The sequence below is a fragment of the Theropithecus gelada genome, chromosome 2 (genome assembly GCF_003255815.1).
Source record: "Theropithecus gelada isolate Dixy chromosome 2, Tgel_1.0, whole genome shotgun sequence".
NCBI classification, from domain to species: Eukaryota; Metazoa; Chordata; class Mammalia; order Primates; family Cercopithecidae; genus Theropithecus; species Theropithecus gelada.
Window position 1 is genome coordinate 136,897,354 of NC_037669.1, and position 19,954 is coordinate 136,917,307.

Genomic DNA, 19,954 nt, shown 5'->3' on the forward strand with positions numbered 1-19,954 from the left:
TCAAATTCAAGTTAAGTATTGGTGCTAAGATTTTCTGTGATTTATACTTGAATTGTTTGAAATAGACTTCATTAGCTCAGGAAACTTGAATTCTTTCCCTTTTTTGCAGGGTTCCTTCGTTGTCTGTAAATAGTCATCTTTACATGCTTCAGCCATTCCTCTGGCTATTCTTACCACTTGATTTCAGTTTTTATTACCTACCAAGTGTTAGGCAACTGGTCTCCTCATTTTGGGTTCATCTTAACTTTTGGGCTACTTTATTAGCCTGGACTGTTTTGTATAGACTATCTTAATGGCTTGGCCTAACTCCAAATTACAAAAGTTTGTAATTAGTGAGATACTTGCCAAATGCAGTTGATTTCAGAATGAGCCATGGTTTTTAAATATTTTTCACTAATTTTTAATACTGGCCTTACATGACAAGTTTATTTGTGATCTTAGAGTTAAAAAAAAAGGCATAATGTTCAAAACTGGGAATGTCAAGTAATTCTAAGTTTGTTCTTCAAGGTTCATAAGCCACAGGCATTCAGACAAACAAAGGGATTATTATGTCTGTTTTATATTTTTTAACAAAGCTGGTATCTTGCCGGCATTTATTGCATAAATACCCAGTTTTATTAGTGTCAAGATAGAAGCAGTCTCTGTCTTCCTTTCGAAGACCTAAGTGATACGTAAGCCTGTTAGCCACCAGATCAGCCAGTGGTGGGAGACATTTTGGAAGACTGCATGGCCACAAATGTGATCTTATTTTGACACTGCATGTCAGTAAGCCTATTAACAAGAATTTCTTGGATTGTCAAAGTCTTCATCAGTTCAGATTATCTGCACTGACTGACCCCAAGATGACTCATCAGGGAAGAGGTAGAATCCTAGGAAGGGAACAGTGTAAGCGGGTACTTGCCTGGCTAGGCTGAGGCAGCTTTACAGGCCATGATTTTCCTGTTCTCTGCTCAGAGGCAGAAGGTTCCTGGAGAGAAAGTCCTTTTGAAGAAGTGTTGCTCTTTTCACAAGTCCCTCAGTAATGTCTCCAGCTGGATTGCCCTTCTGGTAATACAGCCAATCTAAACGTTAGCAACAATTCTCTCTGGAAGGGTAGTGTGGCATATTGATTGAACAAGCTGCCTAAACTTTGCTAGGAAGTGTTCAACTTGCTGAATTTGTTCAGATCAGAGACCATTTAGGCTAATAACCCAGGCAATTTTTAATTTTTATGGTATCTGCTTCCCATTTTCTTGCAGCTCAACTACTGTAAATAATGTTCTCACACAATATAAAATTTCCTTTCAGATCTTTAAACTGTTTTAAACACACCCAGTTTCTCCACGATCATGTTCTGAGAGTGTGTATGAGCCATCAGGCTGTGGGCCCACATTGCTCAAATAGCTTTGGATCTATTTGTCACATTAGGTTGCCCTTTCTGCCAATCCTTGCTCCAGCTCTCTTGTTTTCCCAAGTGAGGGGGTAGTGACTTGTGTGGTCACTGCTTCTTAGGGATAAAGTGTTTTAACATCTGTTTCATTTCGTAGGAGTTCTGCACTGTGGAACACACTGAGCTGTACTGAAACCCATTTTGTGAGAATCTGTAGAATGGTTCTTTGGAGGATTAATGTATCATTAAGCCCTCTAGGCACAGTGTTAAGATCAGTAAAAAAGTTTAGACTTGAAAAGGTTGTTGGCTCCAACATATGAAAACTTTTGTATAGTTATACATAAACCATATTTCATGTGGGATCTGTGTACATTTCAGTGTTTAATATGAAATAGGATAGAGCATCTGAAAGTAAAAATGTACAAGGTACTAGAAAGCTCTTCAAAAGCCCTGGTTTCTAAGACGTAAAATTTAAAATTAGAGATCCACTGACTGTTAGGTGGGACAGACACCTCAGGAATCATCTAATTCCAATCCATCCTCTCTAGTTTCAGTGTTTTGCTGGCTTATTGGCTCCCAGATAAGGACATGGAGTCCAGAGAGGGTGACTCTCCCAAATCTGCTCAGCCAGTTAAGGACACACAGCCTGAGTGAGTGCACACATCTATCTCCTGGCCCATCATACAACAGTTTATAGCTATATCTTGATAAGGCCAACTAAACTCTGGGTTGGAACTAAGAATGCAATTTTAGCATTTCACCAAGGATCTCAAATGTAATGAGAAAATAAATTTTAATCTCTTAACTCTCATAAAGTTAGGACCAACATTGCGGAATGAGGACTGCTCTGGATCCTTCCTAACTCTGGCATATGTTAGACACTACACTTAAGGCGTACTTAACCGCAGAGAGCAGCAGTTACAGAACTGCAGTGCAGAAGTGCAGAGAGCAGCAGTTAAAAGGACAATAAATTACAACCAATGTTTAAGGATGTTGCTTTTTAGAGCAGGCAAAATAACTGCCGTGGAAGAGACAGAACATTTATGAATATTTATGAACTCTCTGCATTTCCCAGTCTTGAACGTGACTAGTTCTGATCAATGAAATCATGTGAAAATTTGGGCCCTCGCTTGCAGGTTCAGGCTCAATGTGCTCTGTGTCTTCCCCAGGCTCCCTCTCTACCGCCTCCCTCCACTGACATGTTGGGAAGAAAATAATTTCAAGATGGTAAGTAAAAATACTAGAAGGTGGGCATGGTGGCTCACACCTGTAATCCCAGAGCTCTGGGAGGCCAGCGGAGGAGGATTGTTTGAGCTCAGGAGTTTGAGACCAGCCTTGGTAACACAGGGAAAACTATCTCTAGAAAAAATTAAAAATTACCCAGGTGTGATGGCACGTGCCTGTGGCCCTAGCTACTTGGGGGTTAGGTAGGAGGATTGCTTGAGCCCTGGGTGTTGAGGCTGCAGTGAGCCGTTATCATGCCACTGCACTCCAGCCTAGGTAACAGAGTGAGATCCTGTTTTAAAAACAAAAAAACTAGAAGGAGCCCAGATAGTGGAGTCACAGGTTAGAGAAGAGCCTTCCAGGAAACCTGCCTAGTTGCATAGGACTTTGTGTGAGGGAGAACAAAACTTTTATTTTGTTTTTAAATTTTGGGAGTGTGTGTTTTAGTAGCCAGTATTAATTGCCCCCAACAAATCCAACAACTTTAAAAATGTAACTCATTCATTCATTTTCCTATGATTGGCTGGAAGGTCATATGAGAGAAGTGGCTACAGAGGACATCATTAGGAAATGATTGTAACATAATTCTCTTTTGTCTTTAAACCCTGAATTGGGTAGATTTCCAGAATGTCATTTAGCATCTAACTTTTAGCATTTAACATCTAAAGTTTAAGCCTACAGTTTTTCTACCCAATAAATGTTATTTCCATGATGACTACACAGTCCCTGGAGTTCCATCATGCATTTCTCTGGTCATTCCTATACACATATTTAAACATTTGTTTACTTCTTCCAGAGACTGATAGCTCTTTGCATTTGTCAGCACACAGACTACGTTGCTGTAACAAAGAGACATTCCTCCTCCACCAAAAAAACAAAAACAAAAAACTCAAAGTTAACAAGTCAAACTCATACAAGACAGGAGTTTATTTCTCTCTCGACAGTCCAGAATAGGTCAACAGTGAGAGTGACCAGTGACCCAGGTGTTTTCTATCTTGTTACTTTACTATCCCAGCTTGAGGCTGGCTCATCAGCACCACATTTGTCAAGTCCAGACTGCACCTTGCAGTTCAAGTAACTTCATTTCTAAATGATGTGACCCAGGTAGTATATATCGCTTCACCTCATATTCTATTCTAATCACATGTCCACTCCTGGCTGGAAAATGAAGTCTCTAGCCAGGTTGGCTATGTGCTCAGATAAAACTGGGGAATTCTGTGATGGAAAAAAAAAAAAGAGAATGGATGCTGAGACACAATTAGTAGTTTTTACCTGACAAACCACTTTGGGACCTTCAGGTCATGCTTCAGTATCAGAAGGAATCCGTTTTGTCATATTCTGTACTATACTGCAGTGTATTCATCTGTAAGTGAGAAGCACTGTTGTCTCCTCAAATAACAATCAATACCTTTAATATGATGTAGCAATCATATTTTTCTCAGTATTAAGAAACTAAGGCATGGAAAACATTTTCCTCTGATATTTTTAAAAGTACGATTCTGTGAGCCTCCACTGTGTTTACCCTAGGGCTGAGGTAGGCCTGGAGATAGGCAACTAGCCAGAATATTTAACACCAGTCAATCAGAATAGGCGCCAGCTGTGGACAGATGGCACACCTACCTAGGCATGTACCAGCTGAGTATCAGCCCTGTCTAGGGGCTGAGGCATCTCAGTGGGAATTTTAGAATGAAGTGAGGAGCCTCATAGGAGATAATTTAACCTAAGAGAAGTGAGTTGAAATTCAAAAATTTGATTTGGGAAGGAAAAGATTCTAAGCTCACTGCATTGTCTGTCACTTGGAATGTCACCATAAGTTCAAATTTGAGTCCTACGTGAAGAAGTCAGCAAACAGAAACATGATAGACAGAGATATATTCCCCTCCCCCCATAAAAAGCCGTCAGATGTGGGAACATGAGATTTCAATAATCTAGTAGTTGATGCAATGGAAAGATTCTATGCTGGCATCTTTGGCAGTAACAAGAGATAGTGTCCTTGGGTCAGATGACAATGCCATCAATGTCTGGCATCAGCATGCTCAGAGATATATCACCAGGGACAGGTAGCTGTGGCTGTCCCTTTGGTGTAGATTGGCAGCAGTAGGCCCCTTTGTGGGCACTGGAACATAACTGCTGCATTAGGAATTGGCATTGACAGAGGAAATCTTTGCAGAAGACTGGAGCTGGGAAGCAGGGAATTCTTTAGCAGTCAAGGGCCCTAAACTTGGTTTGATATGGGACTTACGTGTGGGCCATGTAGGACTCAAAAGTATTTGAGAGGAGCTTAAGAGGGTCTGGAATTTGTCTCTACATGATGATGCGAGTTAAGATAGATTGTTTGACATATACAGTGACACTTTCTCTACCATCTCTGTTTATCGTTTTATAAATACGGACCTCACAGTTAGTGCTCTTGATCTGTTTCATCTAGTGCTTGAGTCCTCATCAGGTAGAGATTCAAGCCAGTTATCCTTACTGCCCCACCACACTTGTCCTGTCACTGATTTGCCAGGATTCCCAGAGGAGGGAAGGGTGCCAGTGTAGCACCCTTTCTATTCAGGAACAGGCAATCTTGAGGCTGAAATAAAATAGGCCTCTTCACGAAAGCATCTCATTTCATTCAACTTCAGTTTCTTTTCTGCCTTGATCTCACTTTGAGTACCATTTGCTACTGCTGATTCACAGCTCTGTGACAGAATGAGAACCATACTATTAACCAAGTTTCTCGTGTTCTAGCCTTTTGTCAACAATTTTTCTAATTATGTTCTTATCATTAATTTTGTTTCTTAGCATTTTAATCTGGCAAGATGTTTTATCAGAGGAAAGGATACAAAAATCATTTTATAAAATGACTCAAGAGATGGTTCAGGGGTTGGCTTAGTTGGATATGCTGAAGATATTTCAACAGGTGTGTTTTGTGGTAAAATCATTAAGGACAATGGCATAAACTCACCTTTTAGTTCCCAAACAGAAAAAAAGAAAGAGTGCTAAAATATGCTTGGTGCTGTAACAAGTCCTGAAGTTTCAATGGTGAAAAAACAGACATGAAGTCTGCTCTTGTGTTGTCTACCAGGTCTCTATTTTCATGTTAGTGCAATCCTCTTTTTGGCAGAAAATATGGCTTTAAAATTTCAAATGCGCTTCCAAAATTAAAACTTCTTAGTTTGAATTATAGATGCCCCCAGTTTGGCTCTGAACTACCTTGAAAAATAACTCTTTTATCTGGTTAGTTTGGGATAACCTGACTGACTCGAAGAACTGACCCAATTGCGAATGTTGATTCAGGTTGTATTCTTCTCTTGGAATTCCCATCCTACCATTCACTCTTGGGAAAAAAAACCTGTCCATCTTTAAAACCTACCTCAATGACACATTTTACTAAAGACTTTGCAAATATTCATAGGTAAATGTAATTCATCACTTCCATCATTATTGAATCCTATATCATATTCTATTTATTCTGATAATCTTAAGTCAGTTCAGGCTACTACTACAGAAAATTGTAGACTAAGTATCTTAGAAACAACAGAAATTTCTCACAGTTCTGGAGGCTGGAAAGTCCAAGATCACAGCACCAGTAGATTCAGTGTCTGGTGAGGACCTTCATCCTGATTCATGGATGGCTGTCTTTTCACTGTTTTTTCACATGGCAGAAAGGGCCAGGGATCTCTCTGGGGTCTCTTTTACAAGGACAGTCATCTCAAACATGGAGGTTCCACTCTCTTGATCTAATCACCTCCCAAAGGTGCCACCTTATAATATTGCCTCTTTAAGAATTAGGTTTCACATGAATTTGGGGGACATAAACATTCAGTCTTTAGCACTGACTTAGGTTAACCCCTCAGGTTAGCATTAACACACATTGCCATTGTGTGAAGTAGAAAAAGGCACCTCTTCCTCAAGATACTTGACTTTCATCTGTTGGAAAGTTCCTTTAGCATACCAATTTTGTAAGAATAAGAAAATTTTAGCCATCTGTCCGAAAAGCTACAAATATGCAAGTCTACTCTAACTAAGATAAGAAGTCCCCTATATTGTGTAGGCTTTAGATGATGACCCTGGTTTCACTTCCTGGACTGTAAATTGCCTTTGTAAAGTGCAAATGCTGAACAGCTGATTCTCCAGGAAAAATAAGCCAACCAAACCTGACTTATAGTGTTGGCTGATTTCAAGCTACCAGTATGACATCGACTAGCTCATGGGATTTCTGAAAATTTAGCAATCAGCTCTCATGAACTGTTGAGGCTGGCTCCGGCACATTGTGGGCTGGGCTTTGTTCATGTACTTTGCTATCTGCAGAACTCAAAGGTCGAGGAAGCCCTGAGCAATGTAAATATAGAACTTACAGATGCTGTACACTTAAAAACCAGCAACGTTCTTTATGTTGTTGCAGGGACAGCACACACTTGCCAGTGTGACCATCCTTCTTTATTCATAATGTTTAAGCACTTGGAATATATATATCTTTTTAATGACATGCTTTTTAAAGTTGAAGTGCTGAAGTTCCTTAGAACAGAGCAATTCATTATTAGCTTGCCTATGGTAAAAATAATACATATAAATAACTTTTAGGAAAATACAGTGTGCCAAGTGAAGTAAAATCTGAAGGCTGCCTTATGATTAGTATTTCTATGGTCCCGAGTTTCTATTTTCTCAAAGCTTTGCCTAAACAATTTATATTTTAGCTACTTTAGTGGATAAAGTCATAAATATTTTCCTGACATATTAGTGCTTATACAGGGAAAGTCCTCTCAGTGGTTAATTAGTTTGCATGCTGGGACGAAAGGTGGGTGATAGGCAAGGCTTGTTAACTGCCAAATACCTAACCTCTCTGTATGATGAATTATGTTTACTTTATAAAGACCAATGTTTTAGTCTTTGAATGAGTGAATCAATTATGACCACTAATTTTAATTTAAAATAATAGCAACTCATCTCTAGTGATCTCAAATTGATGTTGTATCCCTATAGTCACCATTTAAAAACAGCTAAGTGAAGAACAGTAAGTAGTTTGAGATAAAATTTTTATAGTTGCATATACTTTACCACCAGAATATGTGAGATTAGAATTCTTTTCAAAATGTTTAAATAATTCTGAAGTATTATTTGCCAAATAATTACTTATACTATGTGTTTTCTATAGCTGCTGTAACAAATTACCGTAAACTTAGTGGTCCCCAACAACACAAACTTATCTTACAGTTCCGTAGGTCAGAAATCTGACGTGGTCTCACTGAGCCAAAACAGTGGTGTCAGAAGGACTGTGGTCCTTTCTGTGGGCTCCAGAAGAGAATCAATTTCCTTGCCTTTTTCAGCCTCTACAAGCTGTCTTTATTCCTTGGCCTGTGACCCTTCTTCTCTATCCTCAACGTCAGCCAGAGCAGGTCAAGCCCTTCTCACATCACATCACTTCTGACTTGCTCTTCTGCTTACCTCTTCCACTTTTGAGAACCCTTATTACATTGGGTTATTATCCACCTGCATAATCCAGCCTACTCTCATCTTCTTAATGCCAGCTGATTAGCAACCTTATTCCATCTGCAACCTTTAGTTCCCCTTTGCAATATACTCTGACATATTCATAACTTTTGGGAATTAGCACATGAACATCCTTGGGGGATCATTACTCTGCCTACAACACACCTAAATGGCAAAAATGTGTTTACATTTTCATAGTTCCTTTCTGAGCAAACTAAGTTTCAAAGGAGTTAAATGGCTTTCCTAAGGTCTCTGGGCCAATGACATTTTTTGAGCAAAGTGAAGATATCTGCATAATGCTATAAACTCTTTTCCCCAAAATTAGCATCTTGCTCAAAACTTCAATTTTGGACCAGGTGCTTGGCTTACACCTGTAATCCCAGCACTTTGGAAGGCCGAGGCGGGCAGATCGCTTGAGGTCAGGAGTTTGAGACCCAGCCTGGCCAACATAGTGAAAACCTGTCTCTACTAAAAATACAAAAATTAGCCGGGTGTGATGGTGCATATCTGTAATCCTAGCTGAGGGTGAAGCAGAAGAATTGCTTGAACCTGGAAGGCAGAGGTTGCAGTGAGCCAAGATTGCAACACTGTACTCCAGCCTGGGTGACAGAGCAAGACTCCATCTCAAATTAAAAAAAAAAAGAAAACAAAAACCACTTCAATTTTGTTTTGAGTATGTTCCTGCTTTCTCTTTTTTAACTTTTGAAGAAATCTCTTACTATTTAAAGGATTGCACTTTTTGTGCCTTTTCTGTTTCAAGAGTGTCTAGTGAGAAAAATGATTCAAAAGAGATCAAGCAAGTGATTCCTGAAAGCAACATGAAAGATAATATGGTAAAAAGACAAAAAATAAAATCCTGGTCTTTTAGCCAAAAGCCCTGATTTTTACAGATCCATAGAGCTTAATTAATGCCAGGGAAAAGTCAGAGGTAAGAATAAAGGTCTTAAATTTTAATGCAGTTGCAAATATAATTCGTTGGCAACCGGTACAGTATCGTTCCCAAAGAGGTGCAAGTAATTATGGCCATTTTGCAGAGGAGGAAATTGAGGAGTCAAATGCTTATAGGCATTTGGAGGGCCTTTGCTTTGACCTTCTGTGTCCCTGGGTCTGTCTGACTCTCTCTGGATTCAGATGTTTCACAACACTGTTCTCTAGTTCCTGTGCACTCTGATATCTCTCACCATTCTCAAAAAGTGTGGTTTGCAAAATGCTACCTGTCTGCCTTATGATTTTCACAAGGCCTTCATCCTAACTATGATTTTAATTCTGAGACAATAGAAATGCAGAGAAGTTAGTTATTTACTCAGTGCAATGAATTAGCAACAGGGCTGAAATAAAAGGAGAGTTCTACATTCTCAGGAAGAGGATGAAATGTTATCCTATCACGCTTCTAGCAAAATGCCAAGAAATGCTCAAGGCATCTTTCACAGTAGAATGATCATGAATAAACTTTGAGAGTAGCATAAGATGTTCAAATACATAAGGAAGGCTTTTCTTGGTACAGGCATCAAAAAGGCAACTGTAAATAATGAATAACTGTGTCAACAGACTCAGAGTGCATAGGTCCCATTGCTATGTTCTTTCAGAGTTAGCACTGCTACAGAGTAATTGTGGGGTTCTTACTATTTTGTTGTCTAATCTTGCATGTGAGATACTCTTGGGCCAAAATATTTCCTTATGTTCTGCTTTAATTGCCAAAATCCCAGCCATATTGTCAAATGCAAGTTACATTCTATCCCATCCAGGATGTTTTCGCCATGATAGGAAAGGAAATTCTCAATTTTCAAATTTTGTTTTCTCTATATCTCTTGGCATACCATATGTTTAGCTGTGTAATATGTTTGTGTACATTTTTAGTGTCTCTACTATATTAAAAGACAATTGTTTTCATTTATCTTCTAATGGATCTAGTATAGTGCACTACACATAAATAATGCTCAATGTTTCATCAATGAATAAGTGAGCACATGTAGTAGAGAAGTACAGTACTGGCTAAACAATATTGCTTTATCTTGCTTTTCTTTCCTAATTTTGTGTTTCCAATATAGTATCTTGAACATATAAGATGATTAATAAATGTTTATTGATATAATTACTTAAAATACTTAATATGTATTATTTCTTTTAAAATAGGAGACTATAAGTAATAAAGAAATTTAAAAATATACTACTTTTTGTTAGCTATAAGTAATCAGTTGATTTTTTCTTTTTTCCTTAAACGGAGTCTTGCTCTGTCACCCAGGCTGGAGTGCAGTGGCACAATCTTGGCTCACTGCATGCTCTGCCTCCTGGGTTCACGCCATTCTCCTGCCTCAGCTTCCAGAGTAGCTGAGACTACAGGTGCTGGCCACCATGCCCGGCTAATTTTGTGTGGTTTCTTTTTTTTTTTTTTTTTTAAGATGGAGTTTTGCTCTGTCACCCAGGCTGGAGTGCGGTGGCACAATCTTGGTTCACTGCATGCTCTGCCTCCTGGGTTCACGCCATTCTCCTGCCTCAACCTCCCGAGTAGCTGGGACTAAAGGTGCCCACCACCATGCCCGGTTAATTTTTTGTATTTTTAGTAGAGACGGGGTTTCACCGTGTTAGCCAGGATGGTCTCGCTCTCCTGACCTCGTGATCGCCTGCCTTGGCCTCCCAAAGTGCTGGGATTACAGGCGTGAGCCACCGTGCCCAGCCAATGAGTTGATTTTGATAGGATTAAGTGCATTTTATAGTGAGATACAGATTTGATGGTAAATTTACATAGACTTTGCACTTCAATATAACTTGGTTTCGTCCCTGGTCTTGTCATTTTCTGTGTGAATCTGGATATATCAGTTAAACTCTCCGAAACTTAAATTCACCATCCACGAAACAGGGGTACTGGCTGGGCAGAGTGGCTCACGCCTGTAATCCCAGAACTTTGAGATCACGAAGTCAGGAGTTCAAGACCATCCTGGCCAACATGGTGAAACCATGTCTCTACTAAAAATACAAAAATTAGCCAGGCTTGGTGGTGGGCGCCTGTAATCCCAGCTACTCAGGAGGCTGAGGCAGGAGAATCGCTTGAAACCAGAAGGCGGAGGTTGCAGTGAGCCGAGATCCTGATATTGCACTCCAGCCTGGGGCAAAGAGCAAAATTCCGTCTCAAAAAAAAAAAAAAAAAAAAAAAGGAAAGAAATAGGAGTACTAACATTAACCTCACAAGTTAGCTATATTAAATGAACACTTTATGCAAACAACCTAAATTATGTGCCCAGCTCACAATAAATAGTATCATTGCGCTTCCTTCTCACTCTTCTTTATTAATAACTTCATTTTCTTAAATATTAAATCTAACTAAATGGTATAATGTCTTCTTTTTGATTAAACAAAATGAAAAGATAACATTTATTCTAAGAGTAATATGCACAATATAGTCCAACCCAAAATGTTTTGTGAAGCTTTTGAGAATTATCTGGTAATTACTGGTGTTTTTAATGTCTTTTTCTTCTTCTTCTTTTCTGCTGCTTCTTCTTCCTCTTCTTCTTCTTGGAATGGTGCTTTTCTTCTTTTGAGAAATTGTCCTCCTTTGGCTCCATAGGAGATGAAAGATTATAATTTCTACAACCTCCCCAATTCCTCATGCATTATCCACAGGGGTGGCCATGTTTCCAAAATAAGCCAATCGGTTTTTCTCTAGGATTTGTCAAATGAGTACTGTGATAAGAAATCTGTCCTTCTCTTGGAGAGGAAATGGAGAATCTCCGAGCCTGAGTGTGACTGACCATCATGACTTGACTTTAGAGAAAGCAAGTCTGCAACAATAAAGTAGACAGGGAAAGAAGGCCCAGTTACTCACGCTCACCCCATATTTGGTAAGGCGGGTCAAAAAAACTCTAGTTTTGGCTTATTTAGCGTGATTTTGACTTTCACATTTGCAACTAAAGTCTTATCAAATTTAAGCATATTTAAGCAGTGAGTCACCTGGGATTAGCTGTATCCCATTGTTTCCTCCCTATTCAACGTCTAAATTTTAGCAGCTGACCACCAGGTGAATCGTGGTGCCTACCAGGTGAAGCATTTAGATCTAATTACTGCATAATCTACCGGTTTGTGTTTCACAACCATACACTGTGTCCTCATCTGGGTCAGGGGTTGGCAAATGCTGGGGTTTTGGGCGCATTGGGGAGGTGTGAAGGACCAGGTGGGAGAAGGTGGTGGATCAGTCAACCTTTTAGCATTTTTAGAAAAAGCTCAAAACCTCCTCTAGATTACAGGCTTTGTTCTCACAGAGGCACTTTAAGTCTCAGAGGAAGGTCCAGCAACTTCCTCCATTCTGTTATACAGTGTGTGTCAAAGTTACTTTATAAACAGATCTGGCCTGTCCTGGGGGCAGCAAGCTCTTGAACAAAATCTACTTCACCAGGTTCCTTGGGTCTAAGTTGCCTGAGACATCAAATTGAATAGGTCCTTAAAGAATGAACAACCCTTTTATTCAGGGAAGCTTTATTTTTCTTTTTGGGTCAATTTCCCCCTCACTCCCCTCCCTTTCATATTCCTTTTCTTTTTCCTTCCAAATAACATTTTTAAAATGACTTTTTAGGAGTAAAATTTTCCTATTACAGAAAAACTTAAAATGTAGAAAACCAAAAAAGGAAAATAAGAACCACTTATAATACTACCACCCAGAGATAGCCCTGGTTAATTTTTGGCATATATTCTTCCAACTCTTTTTCTATGGAATAATATTTAACATAGTTGATATGATAATGCATACTCAACATTGTGCCCTTTTTGTATTTTCACTTACTACATCTAAAGATTTTCTGCTGGTTAGGTTTTCTGGCTCTTTTTTGAGACAGTATTGCTCTGTTGCCTAGGCTGGAGTGCAGTGGCATAATCACGGCTCATTATAGCTTTGACCTTCTGGGCTTAAGTGATCCTTCCACCTCAGCCTCTTGAGTAGCTGGGGCCACAGGCATGTGCCACTATGCCTGGCTAATTTTGTATTTTACTTTTTGTAGAGATAGGGTCTCCTTGTGTTACCCATGCTAGTCTCGAACTCCTGGGCTCAAGCAATCTTCCTGCTTCAGACTCCCAAAGTGCTAGGATTACAGGTGTGAGGCATTGCACCCAGCCCTAGTTAGTGTTTGAATCCCTATTTCTTTGGTATTATAAAGCTGTGATACGTCTTAGCATTACATCTCTGATGCAGTATGTCAGAGGACATACAGCATTCATAGCACGTAAGAAGGATTTACACCAAGGTAAAACGATAATATAGATACTTGACTCCATTTGTCTTCCTGGATATAGCATAAATGTCAGGTTGCAGATTCTATCAAGTGTATTTATAAGAGTGAAATGGGATGCTAGTATGCCTAATACCTGCAAAATTGTTAGTTTCTGAGTAGAAGGAAAATCTAGAGTATAAAAATTTATCATAAACATTAGGCTTTCCAGTCTTTCTATACTTCCCAAGTTGGAAACTCATCATTATTTCTGGCAAGAGCCAATGATTATTTTCCTGCCAGACTTCCTTTGTACAACTGAGAAGATCTGTTTTGTCAAGCAAAACAGAAACACAACATTTTGTCTGTGAGGTTGAAAATGAAAGTAGTGTTTCTCACTGTTTTAGAGGAAATGCAAAATACAAAGAAGCAGAAATTAAGAAAACATTGTTAGATAAAAGATTAGAATGAGATAAACATGTGCCACTTTGACACCAGTCAGATGTGACTCCTCTCTCCACCTGACCAACCAAATGGTCAACTTCTTCAGCCTAGAGACTGTGGACAAAGACACTTACTTTTGGCTTTTGCCTAAGTCATCTGATTATGCTAGTGACTCCCTATAACATTTGATGGCCATTTCACTTAACTTTTGAAAAAAAATCCAATCAGAAAATCATGGTGATCTCTGAAAAAGGGTGGGGAAAACAAGGACATATTGAATACGAAGTTTGTATCATTCATTTTCTAAAAATTCAATTTGAAGCTAGCGGGAAGTACAAGATTACAGAGATAAAAGCTCCATTTAATCTTAATATTTTTTCAAGACATAAATGGGGTAGAGATTTACACAGGAGTTGGCAGTTTGGAACAGAGTTGACTAGGCATAAAAGCAATAGTATTAAAAATGTTTGTTTTTATTTTGTATTTTTGAGACTTGAAACTGATAAAAATTTCTGATTAGCAAACTTTGAGAATAGAGTCTTTCTTCTTTCCAAAGTAACAAATATCTTTTAGTTTGAGTACTCCATCTGTGGCAACAGGAATGATAAATGCTTTTGAGAAAATTAGCAAGGTTTTGCCCCACTTAAATGGTTAATAGTAACAGCAGCACAGACCCAAACTTGATAAAACTTTGGTACTTGTTATTTGGACTAAAATTTTGTCTAACTCGACTCAGACACTTAAATGGGAGTTTTCAGATTATCCTGCCCACTGATTCATAACTGGGAGACAGATTCATGGGAAGGCAGCACTGGACACATACTCCTTCTCTTGCTGAGAACCACTGATGTAATCTAATTCTCTTGATTTTTAGGTGAGAGAAGCAGAGGCCCAAAAGAATACAGCAAATACCCAAGGTCACCGTGTCAGGAGTGGCAGAATAGGGCTGGAACAAGGACTGTTTTCTTTGGACAGCATCCTTTCCACTTTGCACCTACAATCCACTCGAACACTGGCATGGAGGCAGACTCCTTCCCAACAGGTATTGTGGAGAGCTTCTTCCTACTGTCATTTGTGAGTTTCATCAGCTCCCAATCCTTTGTGTCTCAACTTCTAAACCTTCTTTCTTTGACCAGAACTCAGCCACAGTAGAACTGGATTTATGGATGGGATTAGAGATATGTCTTATCTGATGTGACAACTCTAAAGAATAGGTAGTGTTTTAGAGACATCAGAAGGCCCTGTAGAATTCAACAAGAGTACCATGTAAAATTCACGATGTCCGGATGTGTTAGGGATAGGGAGGTATTGCTATTTTGAGTTTGATCTATCTTTAGGCCCAGAAAATCTTATACTTATAGACAGAGGAGATCCAGGCACCGGAGAGTTGTTCCTCCATAGGGATGCGAGCCTGATGTTTTAAAAAGCTAACAGTGAAGAGTCTAGTGGCGTTTTATGATTTGTACTAGTCACTCTTCACTTCTGGCTCTTCACCTGCTCTGACATGATGGAAATAAAATAAGTTAAGAGATAGCTGTTTTATTAGAGCTGGAAGCTCCTATTACTTCAACTACAAATATCACTTAGGTAAGTTTTAAATTTACTTTAAGGAAATATAGATATAAGTATACTTGAAATTACCCATTATCATGGTGGTTGTGATAAAGGAGGAAAGGGTAAGGGTATCCACAGTTGGCCTGAAACTATAATTTCAATGCTTATAATACTATTTGGAAGGACTTGAAGAAATAAGTCCATTGAAGGCTCAAGTAAGATGGTAACAAGCAGTACATTCATAGTTGCGCTATTTGTAATAGCGCCAAACTGGAAAGTTCTGAAGTGCCCATCAACAATAGGACGAACAAATTGTAATAAGTCTCACAATAGAACATTATTCTGCAATGAGAATGAGATCCACAATCAGCACAACAATACAGAGGAATCTCACAAATGTTAAGGCTGAGAGAAAGAAGCCAGGCACGAAAGAATACATACTGATTGATTCTATCTGTATAAAAGACAAAACCAGGCAAAGCTAGTGAATATTAGAAGTCAGGATAGTTATCGTTCTGGGAGAAATAAAGTGACAAGGAGGTGCTTCTAGAGTGCTAGTACTGCTCTGTTTCTTACAGGTGCTGGCTACAGGGTCATTGTTCAGTTAAAGTTAAGTTTATTGAACTGTATACTTATGCTTTATGCAATTTACATACCTATGTTATAGTATTTCTGTAACTTTTTTTTAAAGGCAAATGGGCATTTTTCAAGAGGCAGGGAACTAATACTCATTATTTAGATAGAAAAGCCCTGCTTTCGTCTTTTGTTAGGAAAAGTAAGAATTTTGGAAGTGCACCTCTTTTGTAAAATCTTAATCTGGTAATAAACTAAAATAGTCAATAGAACAGCAAAAGAGAGGAATAGAAGCCTCAAAAGATGAATTCCTATCAAACACTAAACAGTTCTTTTCCAGAACTCTTCGTGACTTAGAATTCTAGAAGGTCCATTTCTATTCAGAAATGCACTTCTAAAGTTAGACAGCTGTCACAAAGTCTTAGGGAGTAATGAGTTCACAATTTCAATTTATTATCAAAATATTTCCATCTGATGACAAACCTGAAAAGACAGGAGACGCAGAGCTACATAGATGCAGATTTGCCCTTTTATCAGACATACTCTAAGGGACAGATTTAGTTTTGAAAGTCCAATTTGAAAACCACAAGTACATATATCTCTAGACAACTGTCCAATGGCAATTTTTACCCTAAAGTTTGTGCTTCAAGCTTTTCATCAATATGATTTATAAGTTTAAATAGTCTCAAATTTTCATCTGCATATCACCTTACAGATCCTGGTTCACAACTATTTATTTTAAGCTGAAACTTCAATATTCATTGATTACCTGTAATCATAGTTACTCATAAATGTAGTTAATAATTAAATATAAAAATTATTATTTTTACATTTATATAAATCTCTTAAAAATACCAAGTTTTGAGAGATAGAGAGAGCAAGAAATTGCTTAGAAAATTGCAGGAAGCCTTAAGAATCTCAGTATCAGTCAAAGCAGGTACAACAAAAAACGATTTTAGACATTCATTTTTTGCTCTAAGAGTGCTTCAAATAAATGATCACAGAATGAATAACTGACGTATGGCAAAAATGAGTTTAAAACTGTATAAGCTCCAAGGCCCCAATGTGTATAAGAATTCTTTGGAAGGGTTTTGAAGGACTGTAAATGTTGCAAATAAAAGTAAAAACTAGTAGTTAGGCAATGTGCTTGAAACTATAGTGTCACCTACTGTTCTTCTGGTGCCTAACTGTATTCTTCCACATCTTCTTTTCCCTTTGGATTCGAAATCCTGGTCTACCTCAAAGGTTCTGCATTGTTTTCTACGGACATCAGCAAATTGGTAGACCATATGAGAAACAGAAATAAACAGTAATATTATCTTTAGAAATTAAGCATTATTTACACAGTGAGAAGTGATTGACTTGACAGACCTCAGACCCTCTTCCTCCCTCCACACCCTTTCTAGAACAACCTAATGTTATTTGTATTGTGATGCTCCTCTCTCTGTTAATCACCCCCGAGTCAGTACAGTGACCCCTAGGGCCCATTTTCTCTCAGTTAGAGAGTTCTCCATTTCTGTGGTGTTGGCAAGTCTAGCCGAGGGCTGCACTGCTTCTTTTGAAGATCACCAAACCCGGCATTTCTTTTCTGGATTCATGTAGGAATTCTTGCGGCAGTGAAAGGCTTCTGAAAACTCTGCAGAGTTCTGCAAAGTCCCAATAATCCTTTGAAACAAACAAAAAAAGTCACCATCAGCATTTGATACTCATGTCCATACCACACTGGAGCCCTGCAGCATTTCCCTCTGCAGGTCAAGTGAATGAATTTGGAGTTTGAAGTTAAACTTAAAATAACCTGGTACAACGAGTCAGTGCCTTCTCATTAACAGAATTTTTAAATGGAGAGGTAACAAAGTACAGGAGTTAAAAGCACAGATTTGGGAGACAGACTACATGGCTTGAATCCTGCTTATGAAGCTTCTTTGTGCCTTGGTGTTTGCACAATAGAACATGCATCTTAAGGTTGTCATGGAGAGTTAGTAATTTATAAGCATTATGTGTGTTTGTAAAACAAATGAATAATTCACATTTGAAAATGCAGTTATTTGGAGTTGTATTATAATAAGAGTTTGGTCAAAGAATATAATCATGACCTCTCACGGTAGATGTCTTGAAAGGGCTCACATAATGACTTAAACATAATAGACTTTAAATAGATATTTTTTGTTGATTTGATAGAGGATTATTTTCCTTTTTCCAAAAGGGCTCCTTAAATATCAGAAACTGGATTCAGCCTGAATAACTGGAAAGGGCTGGCAAAATGCCACTTTCCTCTTATCTCTGACCCCAGTGGGCAAAAACAACCCAGTCCAGTTCACTATCTGCACCTAGCAGCATTTGAGGGGAGAGATGGGTCAGTACATTGATGCAGAGGTGATGTTTTCACACCCACCCTGAACCTGAACCACCTCCTTCCCTTCTCTTCCTGCTGAGGCCAGCCCACCATGCTTGCTTGGGTTGGGAGGAGGTGCCCAGAGACAAGTGGACTGGAGTGGTGCAAGGACTAGGCACAAGTGACAGGTGAGTCCATTTTGATTTACGGAGCTCTCCCTATGTGGCAGGTGTACTACCGTGTGTACATCTTAGCACTTCTCTCTCCTCCAACCATTCTCCACACCACAGTCAGAATGATCTTTAAAATTTAAATCAGATTCCATAATCTCTTACTTAAAGCCTTCTATGGACTTGAAGGAAATTTATACTCCTGTTCATGGCCTTCAATGTCCTCCTGATAGCTCCAGTCTCCTCTCTAGCCTCCTCGTGGTACATTTCTCTTCCTGTTCCTCCTTAGGCTCAAACTATGCTGACCTACCTTCAATTCCTCAGACCAGCCAAACCCTGTCCCTCTTCAGGGCCTCCTGCTACCTGCAGGTCCCACTCCCTGGAAAGTTGCTTAGCAGTCAGTACATGACTAACTCCTCAGCCTTCATGCCTTTGCTTAAATATCCCCTCCTTGGACCCCTTCTTTGAATGCCACCTAAACTAACTCCTCTCGCAGGGACTATCCCTATCAAAGCACTTACCACATTTACAATGATTTGTTCTCCTTTTTTACTTCCTGACACACCCACTAGACTAATTTCTATGAGGGCAAAATACAGCCTTTGTATCCTTGAGTTCCACATCTGTGGATTCAACCAAATGTGGCTGAACATATGTGGGGGAAATATTGTGTCTGTACTGAACACATATGGACTTATTTTCCTTATCATTAATCCCTAAAGAACACAGTATAACAAATATTTACACAGCATTTACATTGTATTAGGTATTATAAGTAATCTAGAGGTGACAAACTACAGGAGGGAGAAGGTGTATAAGTTATATATAAATACTACACCATTTATATCAAGAAGTTGAGCATCCACAAATTCTGGTATCTGCAGGCAGGGGAACCAATCCCCCACAGATACTGAGGGAAGATGCTGTACTGTGTACGTCTTGCTCCCTGCTGTGCCCCCAAAGTCCAGCACAGGACTCAGTACATACTGAATGAATGAACCTGTGATCTGGTTGGTCACAGTGATTACCTGCAGAGAAGCAATAGGGCATCAGGAAGAAAAACACTACTTAGTGTTTCTGTTGTTTGTTTGATATTATGGACCAACAGGAAGAAAAAAAAAGCATTTTCTTTCCGTTTCCTCATTCCAGAAAATAGAGATCCATGTGGATTTTTTGTAAGTCTGACTTTCTAATATGTCACCCATCAATGCATCAACTAACTTCTCTATTCCTCTGCACCACAACTCCCCTATCTTTCACGGAGGATGTAACCTTTTTTAGTTGTTTGTTTTTTAGGACCCCTAGAGGAGTCTTAAAAATGAAAATAATCTCCTGGGGTTGTGAAGTGGAGCCAGGAGCTGGGGAATTTATATGTTAGTCCATTTGACAGGGAGATGATTGGCCTTCCCAAGAATGGGGTGAGTTCTAGTAAAGGCAGGTTGTGTGAATGACAAGGAGATGCTTCTCGCTCATTATTTACACAGTGAGAAGTGATTGACTTGATAGACCTCAGACCCCCTTCTGAGAGTCCCTCTGATAGCATGGCGTATGGTTGTTGGAGAACCTGGACCTGAAGAGTGAAGGCTCTGGAGCTCATGAGCATTGGAAGGATATGGAAACA

The 19,954-nt window shown here is 39.1% G+C and overlaps 1 protein-coding gene across 7 annotated transcripts in view; it reads right to left on the reverse strand.

Annotated features, from left to right (window-relative positions):
* Window positions 1-14,156: 14,156 nt before the first annotated feature.
* Window positions 14,157-19,954, reverse strand: part of MME (membrane metalloendopeptidase) — a 149,870-nt gene continuing 144,072 nt past the window's right edge. For 6 of the 7 annotated variants that reach the window (XM_025376021.1, XM_025376023.1, XM_025376024.1 and 3 more), the window contains exon 23: window positions 14,157-17,496. In XM_025376021.1, the coding sequence (XP_025231806.1) occupies window positions 17,397-17,496 (100 nt within the window). In that variant the 3' untranslated portion in view covers window positions 14,157-17,396. The remainder of the gene's footprint in view (window positions 17,497-19,954) is intronic. The other variant, XM_025376022.1, reaches the window with a different exon arrangement.